General features: G+C 52.8%; 5 protein-coding genes across 5 annotated transcripts; all 5 read left to right on the top strand.

Moving 5' to 3' along the window:
* Positions 1 to 85: 85 nt before the first annotated feature.
* Positions 86 to 2,048, top strand: BDP81DRAFT_387788 (GMC oxidoreductase-like protein). The gene has a single exon (XM_060587041.1). It carries the CDS (start codon positions 201 to 203, stop codon positions 2,028 to 2,030), a length of 1,830 nt encoding a protein of 609 aa, XP_060437594.1. The 5' UTR covers positions 86 to 200; the 3' UTR covers positions 2,031 to 2,048.
* Positions 2,049 to 4,344: 2,296 nt separating this feature from the next.
* On the top strand, positions 4,345 to 4,834 carry BDP81DRAFT_443367 (uncharacterized protein). Its single transcript, XM_060591726.1, has 2 exons — positions 4,345 to 4,548; positions 4,608 to 4,834. Exons 1-2 carry the CDS (start codon positions 4,365 to 4,367, stop codon positions 4,640 to 4,642), a joined length of 219 nt encoding a protein of 72 aa, XP_060437593.1. The 5' UTR covers positions 4,345 to 4,364; the 3' UTR covers positions 4,643 to 4,834.
* A 497-nt stretch (positions 4,835 to 5,331) lies between these two features.
* Positions 5,332 to 7,329, top strand: BDP81DRAFT_387784 (amino acid permease). The gene is made up of 2 exons (XM_060587040.1): positions 5,332 to 5,849; positions 5,978 to 7,329. The coding sequence occupies exons 1-2, from the start codon at positions 5,434 to 5,436 to the stop codon at positions 7,239 to 7,241; spliced, it is 1,680 nt and encodes a 559-aa protein (XP_060437592.1). The 5' UTR covers positions 5,332 to 5,433; the 3' UTR covers positions 7,242 to 7,329.
* Positions 7,330 to 9,472: 2,143 nt separating this feature from the next.
* On the top strand, positions 9,473 to 11,831 carry BDP81DRAFT_476969 (major facilitator superfamily transporter). The gene is made up of 2 exons (XM_060594800.1): positions 9,473 to 9,619; positions 9,779 to 11,831. The coding sequence occupies exon 2, from the start codon at positions 9,823 to 9,825 to the stop codon at positions 11,656 to 11,658; it is 1,836 nt and encodes a 611-aa protein (XP_060437591.1). The 5' UTR covers positions 9,473 to 9,619; positions 9,779 to 9,822; the 3' UTR covers positions 11,659 to 11,831.
* A 562-nt stretch (positions 11,832 to 12,393) lies between these two features.
* Positions 12,394 to 14,815, top strand: BDP81DRAFT_466691 (uncharacterized protein; the record flags this gene model as incomplete). Its single annotated transcript, XM_060594425.1, has 6 exons — positions 12,394 to 12,595; positions 12,665 to 12,951; positions 13,007 to 13,133; positions 13,197 to 13,652; positions 13,709 to 14,479; positions 14,634 to 14,815. 6 exons carry the CDS (start codon positions 12,394 to 12,396, stop codon positions 14,813 to 14,815), a joined length of 2,025 nt encoding a protein of 674 aa, XP_060437590.1.
* Positions 14,816 to 17,738: the final 2,923 nt, after the last annotated feature.

The following is a 17,738-nucleotide window of genomic DNA, read 5'->3' as shown; positions in this document are numbered from 1 at the left end:
TGACATCAGTTCACGATTTTGAGATGCATCCCCGCGTATGATGATGTGATTCAGAGGGTGTACTTAAGTATGGGCCTGCGCCATTGATATTCGTAATGAGCTTCTTGAGGAAGCTCAGCTCAGCCCACGCCTTTGGGTGAGACGCGTCTGGCAAACTCACCAATTGAAGTAATCCAAGCGACGAAAACATCTTCCACAGCATGATGCTGCGGACTCTCATCTTGTCCCTCTCGAGTCTCGCAGTGGCACAAGACCGCCTCTTCTCCTCCGCCTTTGGATACCCCGGCCGCAATGCAAGCTACGACTACATCGTCATCGGCGGCGGCACCGCTGGCGTGACTCTCGCATCGCGCCTTGCCACAACCACTGCCTCCGTCGCCGTCATCGAGGCCGGTGGCTTCTACGAGGTCGAAAATGGCAACAACAGCGTCGTGCCCCTCCTCTCGCTGACGGGCATCGCTTTCATCGATCCCTCACCAAATTTCACCCCGCAAGCCCTGATGGACTGGTCTCTAGTCTCGGAACCGATCCCGGGCGCCGGAGGGCGACGGGTGCACTACGGGCAGGGGAAAACGCTTGGAGGGTCTTCGGCGATCAACACCATGTCGTATATTCGCGGGACAAAGGGGTCTTATGACCTCTGGGCGGAGACGGTCGGCGATGAGACATTCAGGTGGGAGAACATGCTCAAGTATTTCAAGCGCTCTGTCGACCTTACCCCGCCGAACGTGGAGAAGCGGCAGAACACGAATGCGTCTGTGCGATTCGATCCCGGGGACTACGACGAGCAGGGAGGCCCGCTACAGGTTTCGTGGAATAACTGGGTTGATCCGACGCTGACCTGGCTTGCTCAAGTTGTTCTCAGCCTCGGACTGAGCATCAGCCCCAAGGGATTCAGCAGTGGTGAACTGGCGGGCTACGGCGCGTGGGTGCCTTCGACGATCGAGCCCGAAACGGCGCAGCGATCTACGAGCGAGAGCAGCTTCCTGCGACAGGCTATCAAAGATACTGAGGTCACTGTGTACACTCACACTCTTGCAACTAAGATCTTGTTCGATGGCACCAAAGCTGTTGCCGTGAGCGTCAACTCCCAAGGGGTCGAGTACACCCTGTCCGCCAACAAAGAGGTCATCCTCACCGCTGGCACATTTCACTCTCCTCAACTTCTTCAAGTCTCCGGCATTGGACCTCGCGAAAGGCTGGAGGCTCTGTCGATCCCGGTCATCGCCGACCTCCCCGGCGTGGGACAGAACCTCCAGGATCCAATCCAGATATTCGTCGCGTATCCCGTCAGTACGCCTTCTGCGCAATCTCTCACCAATGATCCAGCTCTCAACCCGGGTTTCGTCGAAGAGTACCTCAAATTTGGCACTGGACCCTACAGTTCCGCTGCGGGCTTCCTGGCTTACGAGCGTTTGCCCAACTCTACCCTCGCCAACCTCACGCAAGCAACTCGCGACAAGCTTGCTTCGGTTCCTTCTGACTGGCCTCAGCTTTCATTCATCGTTGGGTCCTTCTCAACCGGGCCTGGACAGACTAGCGGAACTCTCGCCGCCTACCTCCCTCGCGTCTTCTCCCGCGGCAACGTCACGGTATCCTCAGCTTCCATCGACGCGAAGCCGATCATCAACTTGAACTGGCTATCTGATCCCGCCGATATAGAGCTGGCCGTCACTGCCGTCAAGCGGCTCCGCACGGCCTGGGCTTCAACATTCGCTAATACCCCAGGATTCAAGACTGGCCCGGAGATGCTCCCCGGTGATTCGGTACAGACGGATGAGGAAATACTAGACTATGCCAGGGCCAACGTGGGACAAGTGTGGCATCCAGTATCCACTGTTGCTATGGGCAAAGAGGAAGATGTCGCGTCGGGCAAGGCGGTGGTCGACAGCCGTGGGCGTGTGTTTGGTGTCCAGGGTCTGAGAGTTGCCGACGCAAGCACTTTTCCGTTCGCGCTGCCGGGACACCCTCAATCTGCCGTGTACGCGTTGGCAGAAAAGATTGCAGAGGATATAGTCACTGGTCATTGAACAAACCACATTCATGGGTATCGTGTTGGATTAATTATGGTGACAAGGATCCTGTGATTTTCTTGCGTGGCCTACGATGCGTCATGTGGCATATCGCTTCTCCCCATGTTCAAGTCTGATCCCTGACTGTTCCCAATCACAAGTTCCGAATCTCTCCTTCTACCCTTCTGTACGGTAACTACCCAACGTAGTGCAGTAACGCAGCAACGCTCCTCATGCGCGACTGTCATGGTAGCCGGGGAAGAGCTCTCAGCTCAGCGAGCAACCTCAGTGGTTGTGCATCTCTGTGAGAAACTGTTGGAGGGCGTCGCAGTCGGACTCTAAGGCAGCCTTTCTCGCCCGGTCCCAAGGTGAAAGTTCCTCTTGGCTCCTGAGAAATACACAATCGACCGGAAGTATGTAAGCGCCTCCTGGGCTACTTTGGCCCTTCCACCACTGGACATATTCCCATTGGCAGAGTTGAAAACTCGGCGGAGATCGGCGTTGATCGGGAGAAGAGCCTCGTCGGCCAAGCTACAGGCTGCGCAGTTGAGTTGGATGCAGAGGGCGGTGATTCTGAAATAGCGTTGTTGGTCGATCTCTTCGTTCTATCAAATAATTAGTTTTTAGATAACTCTCAACACTTCCCCTCACTTCCCGGCCGGAGGCTATACCGCACTTATAAACACACGAAGGGACAGATGGAGAGGAATTGAAAGGGGCAGGAGGAAGGGGGACTAGTCTTACGGTGACGGTGCGAGCATTGTCGTTGGCATCGGCGCTGGCATCGGCGCTGGCGTTGGCGCTGGCATTGGCGCTGACATTGTCGTCGGCACTGGGGTTGGTAGAGAAAAGTCTGTGACCCATTTTGACTCGGTGCAGCCTTACTGCCGGTGTTGATACTGAAGTATTCCTGGTGCGTGCGTCTGTGATAGCAAGGTCCTGGCAAGCAGTTAGTAAAGAGAGATCTTGAGAAAATTCATAGCGTCTCACCGACTGATCTCACCGACTGAGTGTGAAGCCACTGCGTATCCGGGATGGTAGAGCTATGATTGTATAAGGAAAAGTGTATAGTAATAATAGCCCAAGGTACCTCGCTTTATGAATCGATGAGTTGTTGCTTATATGGTGTCTGAGCGGGGATTGTTGTGAAGAGAAAATCTGTGCAAAGGGACTCTGCAAGGTCGACTTGGGAGAACGCCTGCTTTAAACCTAAGTAGAAGTTATGAAGGAATATGGGTAGCCACTTCCTAAACTCGTTGCTGGGTGGATTGGGCTTGGGTCGGTAGGGCGAGATCAGATGGAATCTACGGAATGAATAGGTTGAATGCACCGAATACTCGGAATATAACCACAACTTCACAAGCACGTGAGCCACGCTGAACAGGATCTTTGATATCAGTTGAATGCTCTATTCGGGATTGAAATTAGGTTTGGAAGTGTTCAAAGCACTTAAAGTAAAAGATGGAACAGGTATGGTCCCTTTAATTGATATAGAACTCTGAACCAATTATGATAGAAGCCCGCCTTGATTCGAACACCGGTGTTCAGGGGCTGAAAGAATCCTTGTTATAGACAATTCAAATAGTATCAAGGACAGTAATAGTCAAGTGCATCAACAAGTAAGTTTGACATCTTTGTACATCTTTTGCAACACTCTGATGTTGCTTTTCTGGGCTTTTTATAAGCGGGCAGCTTGAAGTTTCCAGTCGATGGGGGTGAGTTCAACACTTTGTAATACAAAGGGTACAATGGCCGCTACGTTAACTCTGATGCATTCGGGTCTGAACCTACACCTATAGCGATGCTTCGGATCCGTGCGAGGAGGAAGATCAGCCTGAGCATTTCGTAGTTGGGGACTCTCCATAAAGGAGTTTCGTTCATGACACCTGAGCCCGGGGCCGCAAAATTCGGATGCTGTGAGACTGCCAAAGGAAGTGACATTCGTCCTGGATATTGGGTGAGTCGCTTTGGCAGCATTATTTCCTCCAGAAAGATGGGATGAGCTGAATACAGGAGACACTGACCGTAGAGGCGACAGATCTCTAGAGATGGGTTTGTACACAACTGCTATAGACAAGTCTCAGAAAGAATCTCCTTGAGCTTAATCGTAAGCAAAGATACTTATATTGGGTAGACGGACTGGATGAAAGTCTGAGTGAAATATCCAGACGAGTTGTGAGGGACCTATATGCCGAAGCGAAGAAGCTATTTGGTTCTTCAACTGCGACGCCGTCTTCTCGCTGCTTTTCGAGTTCTTACACTTAAAGATGTTGATGATACCGGGGATTTGGTGGAATACACCCCATTTGGTTGGTGAACTAATCCTGGAACGGGCTCCGATGCTTGAGGTTTATGGCGCCGTTGGCGCTTCGACTCACTGAGGACTTGTCGGCGGCGTTGACGAGATTAAGAGTTGGAGGGAGCAGGATAACAGTTGCCAAGGGCACATGTATAAATCCGCAAATGAGGACGGAGGGTTTCGCGACGTTCGAAGCCAGGGCACGTATCAGTAATGCTGTCGCTCTGGTCTCCCATGCTGTAGTACCTTAGTTACACACCCTATTTGTGGCCTGTCTTGAAGGCACATAGGCCTACCTTCAGCTATAGAATTAACTCGAAGTTATCAATGACGATCGATATGTTGTTACGGAGGACAGGTGACATGGTGCGACATCCCCATTGCGCTCAAACTCTTGCAAGGACTTTTCCAGATTGACTAGTTGTCCCATCGCTGCGCTGGATAGGTAGTTCTCGGATTGACGAAAGAACATATCGCTAGTTAAACATGTTATGCACTAGGAATTACTTCACCTACACGGTGAAGAGTATACAAGTGCTAAGAGAAGAATTCAGTGAGAGTTGTAAAACCAAGTTGGGCCACGAGAGAAAGGCGGGCCCCGGTGAGCTCACGTTGCTGTGGAATAATTGAGATGGGATGTGATGGGATCTTATAAGCAAATCACCTCTGCGGCTGTGGATGATTCAACGGCGAAAGGATGATATTGTTTGAAACTTGCGTAGTCGAGCTCCTCCAGTATGACAGTCACTCTTTTCTTGTCCTCTCTTGACGCAGTTTGCTCACCGGGAGGTGGTTTCCAACCAACCCCGCACTTTGAACTGCCCATGTGCCGCTTGTGCAGGATCAGAATGCAGAGATCTGCAAGCCAACGCCTCACTCATAGAGGCAGGAGAGAGTTGATTGGGGAAACAGGGTAAGCGATACACGGGACTTGTGCGGCGTCCTTGCTGCTACTTAAGATTGTCACTTGCCGTTTGGTGCGCCCGCTTTAGTGTACCCGGTTTGTCCTTTGCGGGAACATGGCAAATGTTGTTGATTGCCGCCTCAAGCTGAGAAGCACAATCACTTACACATCTACGAGCTTTAGGACTTATATTTCAGTGCTAACGAGGCAGAAAGACGATGGAGACTACCGAGGGGAAGCCGGGAGGGAGGCCAGAGAGGTCAGGAGACCCCGCCGACATTGACATCGAGCCGGCAACGACGACAAGAATCGGCACAGTAGCGGACCTCAAGCAACAGCAAGAGCTACAACATATTGGAACACTTGACCGAAAACTGAAATCGCGGCATGTCCAGTTTCTCGCTCTCTCGGGAGCCATCGGCACGGGACTCTTCGTTGGCAGCGGTCAAGTTCTGTCGCTGGCTGGGCCGTTGTCCGCCTTCATCTGTTACGCTGTGACCGGGTTCAACCTCTACTGCGTGATCAACTGCCTTGGTGAGATGGCTGCGTGGCTTCCAATCCCGGGAGCTGTGCCAATCTTTGCTGCGCGTTTCGTTGATCCTGCGCTGGGGTTCACTCTGGGATGGAATTATTGGTAAGACAGGTTTCATTCCTCGATGTCGCTCAGTGTGCGGAGATGGAGAGATAACTGTGGGCGAGGAGTAATCTCAAGCTTGGTGTGTGAGACAGGGCGTGTAAATTGCGGTGCTGAAGATGAGACAGGTATCAGTTCGCTATCGGCGTCCCGATCGAGGTCACCGTCTCGGTGGTCATCCTCGACTACTGGGACCACGCCACTCCGCAAGCCGCCCTCATCACAATCTTCTTCGCAGCAATGGTCCTCGTCAACTGCCTTCCGGTCCGCATATACGGCGAAGCGGAGTTCTTCTTCGGCGCCATCAAACTTACCACGATCGTCGGGCTCATCATCCTGATGTTTGTGATCACCGTAGGCGGCGGGCCGAGTGGAGACGCCATCGGCTTCCGGTACTGGCACGACCCCGGGCCGATGAACGAGTACCTCCGACCCGGCGCTCTCGGCCGCTTCCTCGCCTTCTGGAAAGTCTTTATCCAAGCCACCTTCTCGTACGGTGGCAGCGAAATGGTTGTCGTCGCGTCCGGTGAAACGGAGAACCCGCGCCGCAATATCCCAAAGGCCATCCGCCGCGTCTTTTGGCGCATCGCAATATTCTATGTTCTCGCCATCTTCCTCGTCGGGCTGTGTGTCTCATCAGAGGACCCTAACTTGCTCAACGCGATTAGCAGCAGCAGTCCCGGCGCCGCGCAGAGCCCGTTTGTCATCGCTATCAGCAACGCCGGCATCGGGACACTGCCCTCCATCATCAACGGCGTGATCCTCAGCAGTGCGTGGAGCGCCGGCAACAGCTTCTTTTACGCCTCGACGCGGGTCCTCTACGCCGCCGCGCTCGACGGCAAGGCGCCCGCAGTCCTAAAGTGGGAGCGCTCCGGTGTGCCGTACGCCTGCGTCGCAGCCACGTCGGCGCTGGGATGCCTGGTCTACCTCAACGTGGACAGCCGCGCTACCGAGGTGTTTTTCTGGATCAGCAACCTCAGCGCCGTGAGCACGCTGGTTGTCTGGGCCAGCGTGTGCTACACCTACCTGCGGTTCTACCAGTGCCTGCGACACCATGGCATCGACCGCAATACGTTGCCGTACAAGGCGCCGATGCAGCCGTTTCTCGCGTACTTTGCCATCGTCTTCTGTCTCGTTGTGGCGTTCTTCAATGGATTTGATGCGTTCTTCCCGGGGCGGTTCAGTGCCAAGGCGTTTTTGCCGCCGTACATTGATATTCCGATCTTCTTGTCATTGTTCCTGGGGTATAAGCTTGTGAAAAAGACCAAGTTTGTGAAGATTTCCGAGATGGATATTTGGTCGGGCAAAGCGGAGATTGATTGGCTTGAGCCGACGTGGCCGGTGGTGAAGCCTCGCAACTGGTTGGAAAGGATTTGGTTTTGGATCGCGTAAAGCGCGGCATACCATTGTCGGCGACGTGGCCGTGCCTTCAATTGTACACATCAGAGACGTAGTAAGAATGAATCACTTGGTCTTCTTCATCGCTGCTAGCACTCCTTTCGGCGATAAGTTCTCGTTATAGTTGGCTAAGAAGAGGTGAATGAGGTGGGAGTTGGATCTAGACTAGAAACTTGCAGCGGCGGATGAGGCAGCCCTGAAGCCCGACCCTTGGAGAGCTCCCTCACAAGTTCCAGACCAGTGGAAACATCAGTTTTGAAGAACCCAGACCCAGCGGTGAGCAACTAGTTCTTCGCGAGTGAAAAAGTTTGATCAATAGCCAGATTCCTGGCGCACCCGACACTCTGGTCAATATCCACAGATCGGTGGCCGGGGAGGTCGGGCACCGCCTGGGACCCCAGCGCCGATGCTCCGATGTTACTGCAGAGTTCCACCGACCCTCTGGTTACCATGGTCTTTTCCATGTGTCTCTTGACCCTCCCTCAAGAAGAGATTAGATCCTTACTTAGTGCTATAGGTAGAATTCCAGGGAAAAAGCCTAAGAGGTACTTGACAACGAGGTATTTTGCAAAGATCACGATGCATGCGGCACTTATGTTAGTGCCGCAGGCTAGTACCGGTAGCCTAGTGGAAAGACGGCAGTCAGACGCATCATTTGTGGCGTTTTCGTGGTGTTGGTGGCATGCGCGGTCATATTTCAGCTCTGCCCACCCGCCGACATGTTCGCAGGCGTGTTGTGGGGGAAGCTTGGAGTAATACTCTGATCTCCTAGCCTGAATGTAAAAGAGTTCTAGACTACTCGGATTATCGATGGTTTGTGGACAATGTTCCGCAATAGGAGGATCAAGTGAAGCGATGACAGAGGATCGTACTGTGGGTTCTACTCGTGAAGAGGCCAAGAGACCTAGGCTCTGGAGATGAACATGGGCCGATTTTTTCCACACGGAGAGACCAACCACCTCTAGTCGCCGAGGCCGGTGCCGCCTTTTCTTTGGAGGTGACTCTTTTGCGGTGGTGCTGACAGGCGCAAAAGGCGGCCTCGCGCGGTTGCAAATCCATTTGTCAAAAGCGACCGGGTTGGCCGATGTTCTGATCACTTGGCCACCCCGTTCCTGAGCCAGTCGGGAGCATGCGGAGATTGGTCATAGAGTGGGGGCCGGATATAGAGACACAGGGTCGTGGATTCGGGGGTGTTCTTTGTGGGCGACTTTGGGGTGAACTGGGTCAAATTTGTGGTTCTTTACGAGGTGGCAGACTGGGAATAGGATCCCGACGCTCGTTGCAATAATTGCTCGTTGAAATAGTGCGCTGAACGAGGCCGCAACATTGTAGCCGCCAGCTGGGTTGCGAGTTGGGAGGATTCTTGCACCAAAGTGCGCCGAGGTCGTTGGTGGTGGCTGCGGGTAGCCTGATCGAGTCAAGCAGATGTTCTGTTGACGTCCTTCCTTTGGCGGCGGTACTTCATCACAAGTGAAGTAAAGAGGATGAGTGAGTATGAGACAAGAGAGGAAGACCAACTCTGTGTCTTGGCAACTTTCGTGCCGAGGGATGGGTGGTCGGATCATGGAATGCGCGCCACGACGGCTTGGGAGAGGTAACCGTTTGCGACATCGATCGCAGCGGTTCGTGGTGCGAAAGGCGCACGCTAAATCAGATAAGATGGATCTGATAAAAAATTTCTCTGACGGCTTGAGTCCTTGATCCCGACACCACAGAGTTTCACACCACCAACTTGGAGTGCTGGATACACTCAAGGACTGCAACTCCGAAGCCTGAAGACCCAGGGACCAGGGATCAAAGGGGCGCTAGTCTGTTAACTAACAAGATGCGAAAAAAATCATCACGGCTAGCGCAAGCTGCGTCAGGCTGGATCGACTGGCTCAATGGTTCGACCCCCTCTCCGTAGGCTTCCAGGCTGCCCACCGAAATGGCTCCGATGGGCAAAGATGGGTGGTGCGACTTTGATTGGGCAGCGCGCAGACTGCCCGCGAGCCTGAGAGACATTGATAAAGCTCTATTCGCCATATCTGGAAAGTTAAAAAGGGCCATGGATGTAACCTCACCACCTCGTCCTCCCTGTCGTCCCTGCAGGCGGATCCTCTTTCTGAATTTTCTCCCTCTTTAATTCATTCCATCCCCGACCAGGTCGTCCATTTGACTGCGTCTTGTTGCCCTTCTGGTCTGGTAACAAATAGTTGCGCAGTGTGCTCTGTGCAATTGAGCAGACTCGAAACCCAAGAGACTCAACCTTCACCTGGGTCCCGAAATCCTCACCTTCTCGGTCAACGCTCACCTTGGTGCATTGACGTTCGGTGTGTCACAGCTCCTGCCACAGACCGCAAGACGTCACCGGAGCCCCGACTTCTCTCCGAGTAAGTGCCGCCGTCCCTCAACGTCAGCCCGGTCCCTCAAGGTTGCCGGCACGGAAGTGGAGTTCCGCCGACTTCATCCCGTGGATCTCGCGGAGTTCAGCTTCATCTACAGCACTTGTGTGCAATCAACCTCTGTCCTGGCACTGACCTTCATCCCAGGCTCTCTCATCATCCATCTCATCTGGGTGCTTCAGTCATTCAAAATGGGTCTCTTTGGTCGTAGGAAGGAGACTGAGTCTCCTTCAGACATCGCCTCACCCACCGCCGATGTCACCTCGGCGGAGAAGAATGCTCCTCTCTCCCATAGCACCCCTCCGCCTCCCGCGTATGAGTCCAACAACATCTTCGGCGAAAAGTCGCCAGGTGTTGCGAGAATCGAGGTCCTCTCTGCCGCCATCACCACTACCGACCGCTACTTCATCTTCTTCGGCGTCTTCCTAGTCGCCTACGCCTATGGTCTCGATGGAACTCTCCGCTACGCCTACCAACCCACCGCCACGAGCAGCTACGCCACGCACTCTCTCCTGGCCACCGTTAACGTCCTCCGCTCCGTCATTGCCGCTGCTGCCCAACCTACATCCGCCAAGATTGCCGACGTCTTTGGTCGTGTCGAGCTCATCTGCGTCTCCGTTGTCTTCTACGTTGTTGGTACCATTGTCGAGGCATGCGCCACAGAGGTTAAGGCTTTCGCCGCCGGCGCCGTTATCTACCAGGTTGGCTACACCATGATCATGCTGCTTGTCGAGGTCATTATCGCCGACATTACCTCCACTCGCGCCCGTCTGCTGTTCAGTTACATCCCTGCGCTTCCCTTCATCATCAACACCTGGGTCAGCGGTAACATCTCTGCAATGGTTCTCGGCGAAAGCACCTGGCAATGGGGTATCGGCATGTGGTGTATCATCTACCCTGTCTGCGCTCTCCCCCTCATCATCAGCCTGTCCATCGTCGGCCGCAGGGCTAGGAAACAGGGACTCCTCGACTCTTACTCGTCTCCTTTCCGCATGCTCGGCCCCAAGAAGTTCCTTATTGAGTTGTTCTGGCAACTCGATGTCATCGGTATCATCCTGGTTATCGCCATCTTCGCTCTGATCTTGGTTCCTCTCACCATTGCCGGTGGCTTCTCGACGACGTGGCGCGAGGCTCACGTCATCGCCCCCCTCGTCATCGGTATCCTTTGCATCCCCGTCTTTGCTGTATGGGAGATGAAGGCCAAGCACCCTCTCGTTCCCTTCATGTTGATGCGCGACCGTGGTATCCTGGCCCCCCTTGGTATTGCGCTGGGTCTCAACTGGGCTTGGTACATGCAGGGAGACTACCTGTACACCGTCTGTATTGTCGCTTTCGACTTCAGCATTGCGTCCGCTACCCGTATCACGTCGCTGTACTCCTTCTGCAGTGTCATCACCGGCTTCATCCTGGGCTTCATCGTCTTCAAGGTTCGCCGCCTCAAATACTTCATCATCGCCGGTACCATGCTATTCATGGTCGCTTTCGGTCTCTTGATCCACTACCGTGGTTCTCCTACCTCCGCCGGACAGAGCGGTGTCATCGGCGCCCAGGTCCTTCTCGGTATCGCAGGTGGCATGTTCCCCTACCCTGCGCAAGCCTCGCTCCAGACCACTTTGAAGCACGAGCACCTTGCAATCATGACCGGTCTTTACCTCTCCACTTATAACATTGGATCTGCCTTTGGTAACACCGTCTCCGGCGCCATCTGGACCCAGGTTTTGCCTTCCGTCCTCCAGGAGAACCTTGCGCCGTTCGGTAACGACTCCCTGGCTACCGTAACCTACGCCCAGCCTTTTGTTGCCATCGCCGAGTACCCCGTCGGAACTCCCGAGCGCGCGGCTATCATCGACTCGTACCAGCACGTCCAGCGTCTTCTTACCATAACCGGTATCTGCTTGACGGTCCCTCTTATCGCGTTCGCTTTCCTCCTGAGGAACCCCAAGTTGAACGACCAGCAGACTCTTGCCGTCGACGACAACCAGATCCGCTCTGTGGAGAACAATGACAACGTACCCAACAAGATCTAAGGATCAAGTGTAGGTGTACCAAGACTGCTGATGTAATGATTTCATGTAATTGATTTATGGATATCCGGAACCCTGTACGAGGCACGATGATTCGAGTCCTCATTTAGAGATTGTGGTTAAAAATACCACGCACAGAAAGACATAGTCGTAATTTAATTTCCATCTGAGCCAAATACTCGTCCCTCACACTGCCTACCCTACCTTGTTGACCATCACAACCACCGTTAGTGCCTGGCGTGTAGACTATGCCAAGACTAGCTCTACGTCGCAATTGCTTACATGCGTCCATCCCAGCCAGGGTCGAAGCTGGACTCTGAGTCCTTCCCCGCACGAGGCACACGGATTTTCATGCGGCTTCATTTTTCTATCGTTGCTCACGGGTTGATTCTAACTCGTTTGTTTTCGAGAATGAAGCAAACATGCGGTTCCGTATGGTGAAGCACCTCCGCCATGCCCAGAAGCGAGCTCTCTCAGCACATTCCGATTGGCGTTCCTGCGACTTCACCCGTCTTGAGTCACTTCAGTGTAACGTCGTTTAAACTTCAGCTTACTGGCATATGCACGTCCAAGGCCTCTGCATCATAACAATGGCGAGATCGTTGCCATTCTCGATGACGAGAAGCTCCTCTAAAAAGACAGTTTCCAGCGTTTGACTTCTTCGTTGACTCTTGTCTATCGTTTTCGCTTCATCTCTGCAAGCACTCCAGTTGAGATCGTCTTGGTCTCGTAGTCTAGATGCCTAGTATTCGCACAACACCCGTGAAGGCCATTCTGGCACTATTGGCGTGCAGTTCATGCTCACTTGCACTACAGATCCCTCGCCACGCGACAATTGCCTCACGAGATGCGATTGCCGCGAATGATTATGACTTTGTCATTGCCGGTGGAGGTGTCTCGGGTCTTACCGTCGCCGATCGGTTGACCGAAGACCCAAGCAGTAAGTAGAGACAGTCTCATTACCTAATAACCTCACGTATACATTCTCTATCTAACATATACCATCTAGTCAATGTTCTTGTCATCGAGACCGGACCATTTGACAAGGATGAAGACAGCGTCCTCATTCCGGGTGCCTTCTTCCCCGTTCCGTATCTTTGGCCCAACTTGAACAGCGCGCCACAGTCTGCGCTGAACAACCGGACCTTCTCGGTTCCCGCTGGACGCGTTGTCGGCGGCGGTTCAGTCGTCAACGGCATGGTCTTTGTGCGCGGTGGAAAGACGGAGTATGCGGCCTGGGAGAAGTTGGGCGCCAAGGGCTGGGGATGGGACGACCTATTGCCTTACTTTCGGAAAGTGAGGTTGACATGAACACGCAAGCGGCGATCGGTTTCTAACTGAACTTTGATAGAGCGAGAACTTGACGACCCCGCCTAAGGACTTTGCTGACGCTGCAAACATATCGTGGGTAGAGTCGGCTCACGGCCACAGCGGACCTGTCCACGCTTCGTATCCCAATTATTACTTCCCCGGAGCCGGTAAGCGATCCAAGATAATCGCAGAAAAGTCTCGGAGATAACCCAGTCGCTGACATTTCACAGAAAACTTCTGGCAAGCCGCTCTAGAAAGCAGCCTCACTCCCTCCCCGGATCCCAACGCGGGTGACCGTGCCGTGGGTCTCTTCAACTTCCCCACCCTCGCCGACGCCACCACCCGGACCCGTAGCCATGCCCGGATCAACCACTATCAGCGTGTCAAGGACTCGCGTCCTAACTACCATATCTTGGCCGAGCACACCGTATCCAAGGTACTGTTCGAAGGCAAGCGGGCAGTCGGTCTCGAGTACCTGCCTTCAGCTGGTGGTGAGCGCCTCGAGGTCTACGCGAAGAAGGAGGTCCTCCTCGCTGCCGGGGCACTTCATACGCCCCAAATTCTACAGCTTTCTGGCATTGGCTCAAAGAAGTTCTTGAAGACCTTTGGAATCTACATGGTCGCTGATCTGCCTGGGGTCGGCGAGAACTTTATGGATCAGGGTGAACTCAAGGTCCCCTTCACCTGTGAGTATCACTTCAATTCATAAGCAAAGGTATAATCACTGAAGACAACAATCCAGTCGAGAACAATATCTTCCCCAACTCTGGTGCTCTAGATACCAACGGAACATACGACGCTGAACAGCGCGCCCTTTACGACGCCAAAAAGCAGGGAGCGTACACCATCGTCAGAACCCTGAGCACTAACCTAGCTGTATCGCCCCTCGCAAACACAACCTCATCCTGGCGCGACATCCTCGCCACCGCAAAATCTCACAACCCCACTGAGTACCTCGCCCAAGACACACCTTCCTCAGTCCAAGAAGGCTACAAAATACAGCGAGAAATCGTCCTCGACCAACTGGCAGGGCAAGACGTGCCCCTCGGCATGGTCCACTGGGGCACCGGCAACAGCATTACACTCTACTTCCTCCGGGCACTGAGCCGCGGATCGGTAAAGATTAGCTCCACGGATCCGCTCCAGCAGCCTGTCATTGATTTTCGCACCGCTTCTGATCCGACTGACTTGGACCTCGCTGTGGCTTTGTTCGAGAAAGGGAAGCAGATTATGTCTGCGCCAGCGATGAAGGTCCTTGGGCCTAAGATGGCGGCACCGTATGACGCCGCTTCCAAGGAGGATATGAAGAGATTGCTGGCTGCTAACATGTCGCCTTCAAATGCGCACTCGTGTTGCACTGCGGCTATGGTGCCTAAGGATAAAGGAGGTGTGGTGGACACGGAGATGCAGGTTTATGGGATCAAGGGGTTGAGGGTTGTTGATGTTAGCTATTGGCCCATGGTGTTGACTGCTGCGCCGACGGCGACGACGTATGCTTCAGGAGAAAAGATTAGTCAAGCTTTTGAAAAAGCCTCATGGGCATTTAAGTCAAACCCCCCACTTCCTGGCACCCCCCTGTTTCTGGCACCACAAAAACGATGGGATCACAACCCGACCTCCTCATTACTATTAACTATTGATCCTCAACCACACCCACTACAATACAGCTGCCAGCCTCACTAGGGCATTCAGAGTCGCTGGATTCAGCCGTGATAACCTCCTTTTCACCCGCTTCGATTTGAGCCCGATGGATATCCCTGATGTTCGCGAACTTCGTGTTGGGATCGATTTGAACAGTCTTCCTCTTCTTCACTGCAGCGTTGGTAACTTGAGCCCTCAGGTGAGCTAGTTGCTGCTGGGCAGCTGCCAGTTGCCAGGCCTGCTCTGTGAAGCCTTTTTTCACCTTCCTGAATAGCAGCCGTTGAGTGCTGGTATCATTGTCGAGTTGGGTGTATAAGTGCAGTTGACCGCTGAGCTCTGCCAGCTTCCTGGGTGTCGACCAGACCACTGCAGAGGAGGCAGAATCCCATGGCTCAACAGGGGTAGTTTGTTGACCATTATGGCATCGCTTTCTGCCCTGACTAGTTGGTTTGGGTGTGGTGGGCTTAGCAGGAGGCTCAGGTAGTACCATAGGGTTCATCAGGGGCTTAACCATCGCCACAGGGTGTAGACCAGTCCACTTCCAACCACTTCTGATGTTCGAGACTGATAGACCAGCAAGTCGAGCCTTCTGGTAACAGTCCAGGAAGTTCCTTTTACCTATAATGGTAGAGTCGTTCCATTGAGACAAGTAACCGAGCTCCTTCCGATAGGCTGACTTAACAGGGCTGAAGACAGACTGGTCAAGAGGCTGGAGGACATGAGAGGAGTGTGGTGGTAAGAACAGTAAATGGATATTGTTAATATAGCAATTCCACATGAAGTCTGTCGTCGTATGACTCCCATGCCCATCCACAATCAGCAGTCGAGCCTCCCCCTCAGCCTCAGGCATAGTCTGTGGGATGAACACCTTCTCTAACCATTCAATGGCAGTTAAGTCTGTAGTCCAGCCATTATCTGTTGCTGTGAACTCCCACCCATCGTATGGAACGAGATGTAATGGAAACCACTGCTGTTGGACTGTCTTCCCCTTGAAAATGATAAGAGGACGAAGTGCCCTACCCAAGGCTGAGATACACTCAATGATAGAGACCCATGCCCTCGACCCAGGTTGTTTCTTGCGAACAGACGTCGTCTCAGCCATACCCAGCACTAACCCATTAGCTCCCTGACCCTCGAGGATGCCAGTCTCATCCATATTATATCTGTTGGCTGGTTTGATGTCCTTGATCTCAGGGATAGCGAGGAACTTAAACCAGTTCCTAATGACCTCAGTAGATGCCCCATTAACGCGTCTAGAATCGATAGAACGACTTCTCTGAACCTTAATGATAGGGTTCCTTCTCACAAAGGCATAGATCCAGCCTTTTCCCAGTGGTTTGGTATCCCCAGCAGCAGCCAGAACTCGCTCTGCGAATTCCTTCACCTGTTGGTGCGTTGGTGCGAGGCCCAGCGAAGCCTGAATGCGAACCCATTGTGCCAACTTACTCTCCTGGTCAGGAGACAGCCTCTGCCAGTCAGCAAAAGCCACTTTCCTAGTCTGACCACCTTGGAGACGTAGTTGGAGGGTTGATCGTGGTATCCCATACTCCAATGAGGCTCTCTTTTGACTCTTGCCGTTTGAGATGTCCTCGAGAGCCTGACGAAGCTGATCTTCGGTATATTGAGGCATTAGATATAGAAGAAGGTATGTGCAAAAGATGAGCCCATTTGGACGCGAATTGAAAATGTTGTGATAAAAGGAGGTTGGGGGTGGGCATTGGGTTGTGGTGGATTTTCGCGTTTTTGTGGGTGCCAGAAACAGGGGGGTGCCAGGAAGTGGGGGGTTTGACTTACTAACTTCGCTTTAGATTGCGGATATCATCAAGAAAAAATACGCTATCTCCTGACACTGAATACGACGACGCTAGCTGGCATGAAGGAACTATGGGCATTCTCGCACTTTAAATCAGGAAGGAATCATGTCGATTGACTTAAACGCTGTAGGATGGCTTGGTTTTGGTATGGCAATAGGGACATCTAACTTCTAGTCCTCTACGTGCTGTCCCCCTGTGACAATGCCGAATGTACCTCAACTTTCAAGATCATCTTTTTAGATACTTTTTGCAGCAATATCAAGCATATCGCAACTGACGTACCAAAGATTTCAGTTAGGTCCTTCTTCTTCAATTTAGCTCTCACCTAACCGAATAATAGTCCTGGAATCGAATATGGTGTGTCGTATCAGAGGGTCGTGGCGATATAAGCGTTGACTGAAGCCTGTCCGCTTCTTGGTATATGACACAGTTTTCGAGGCTGTAGAGGTCCCCATTTCCAAGGGGTAGGCAACCGACGGCCAGCCAGAACAACGTCTGTATGCTCAGTGTGTCCAAGATAAGCTTTCCGGACTCGTCAGAAGTGTGGCGCTGATAGTATAGCTTATGACGAGAACTATCTGATGCATCGCACAAGAACCATAACGTTCCAAACATACCGAACAAGGGGTAATACCCATCGCCGGTCTCGTCTGTCATGGTAACATGGTCCAAAGGTGCACGGAAGGTCCAGTGGCCGCCGTTTCCCTGGGGTACCTCTTCTGGATCCCAAACCTGGTATGTTTGGAACAGACTTTGCTCTTCCCTTCAACTTGGGCGGCATCTTTCCCTCATCCAAACGTATCGTAAATCTTCCAATAATACCGAACACCAAAAACCAATTCTTATGTAACGGCAACCAAGTTCTCTGCTCATCAATTGTGAGAAGGTCGCTGAGGCTCATCTCAACACCGTGTATTTTGATTAATAGACAGAACTGAATCCATCCTGCTGACTCTGGTGACACGTTTCGGGTTTCTGGATTCCAGACGAACTGCTGGTCTGCAAATTGAGGTTCTTTGCTAAGTTCCGGAACACGCACACGTCGAAAGAGGCGAATCGTTGGAGAGACTCGAAGGCCTTTAGATATGAATCCACCACCCTCGGCATTCCCTTTCTCTAGCTTGTCCAGTGCTTTATGCCTTTCCGTCTGGCTTGCTCTCCATATAAAGAATGGGCCGACGAATACCCCCAAGGCAAGGAGGGCGAGGAAAGCAGCAACCCAAGTACCCACTGTGGAAGCTAGGTCTAAGTTGGCCATGATGTTGGAACGAGTTCAGAATCGGAAGAGAAGTCGGATTTTTATGAGAGCTCGAGGAG

This window comes from Colletotrichum phormii (assembly GCF_030913505.1).
Source record: "Colletotrichum phormii strain CBS 102054 chromosome Unknown BDP81scaffold_47, whole genome shotgun sequence".
NCBI classification, from domain to species: domain Eukaryota; kingdom Fungi; phylum Ascomycota; class Sordariomycetes; order Glomerellales; family Glomerellaceae; genus Colletotrichum; species Colletotrichum phormii.
Note: the sequence above shows the minus strand (reverse complement) of the source record. Positions and strands in the feature narration are given on the sequence as shown.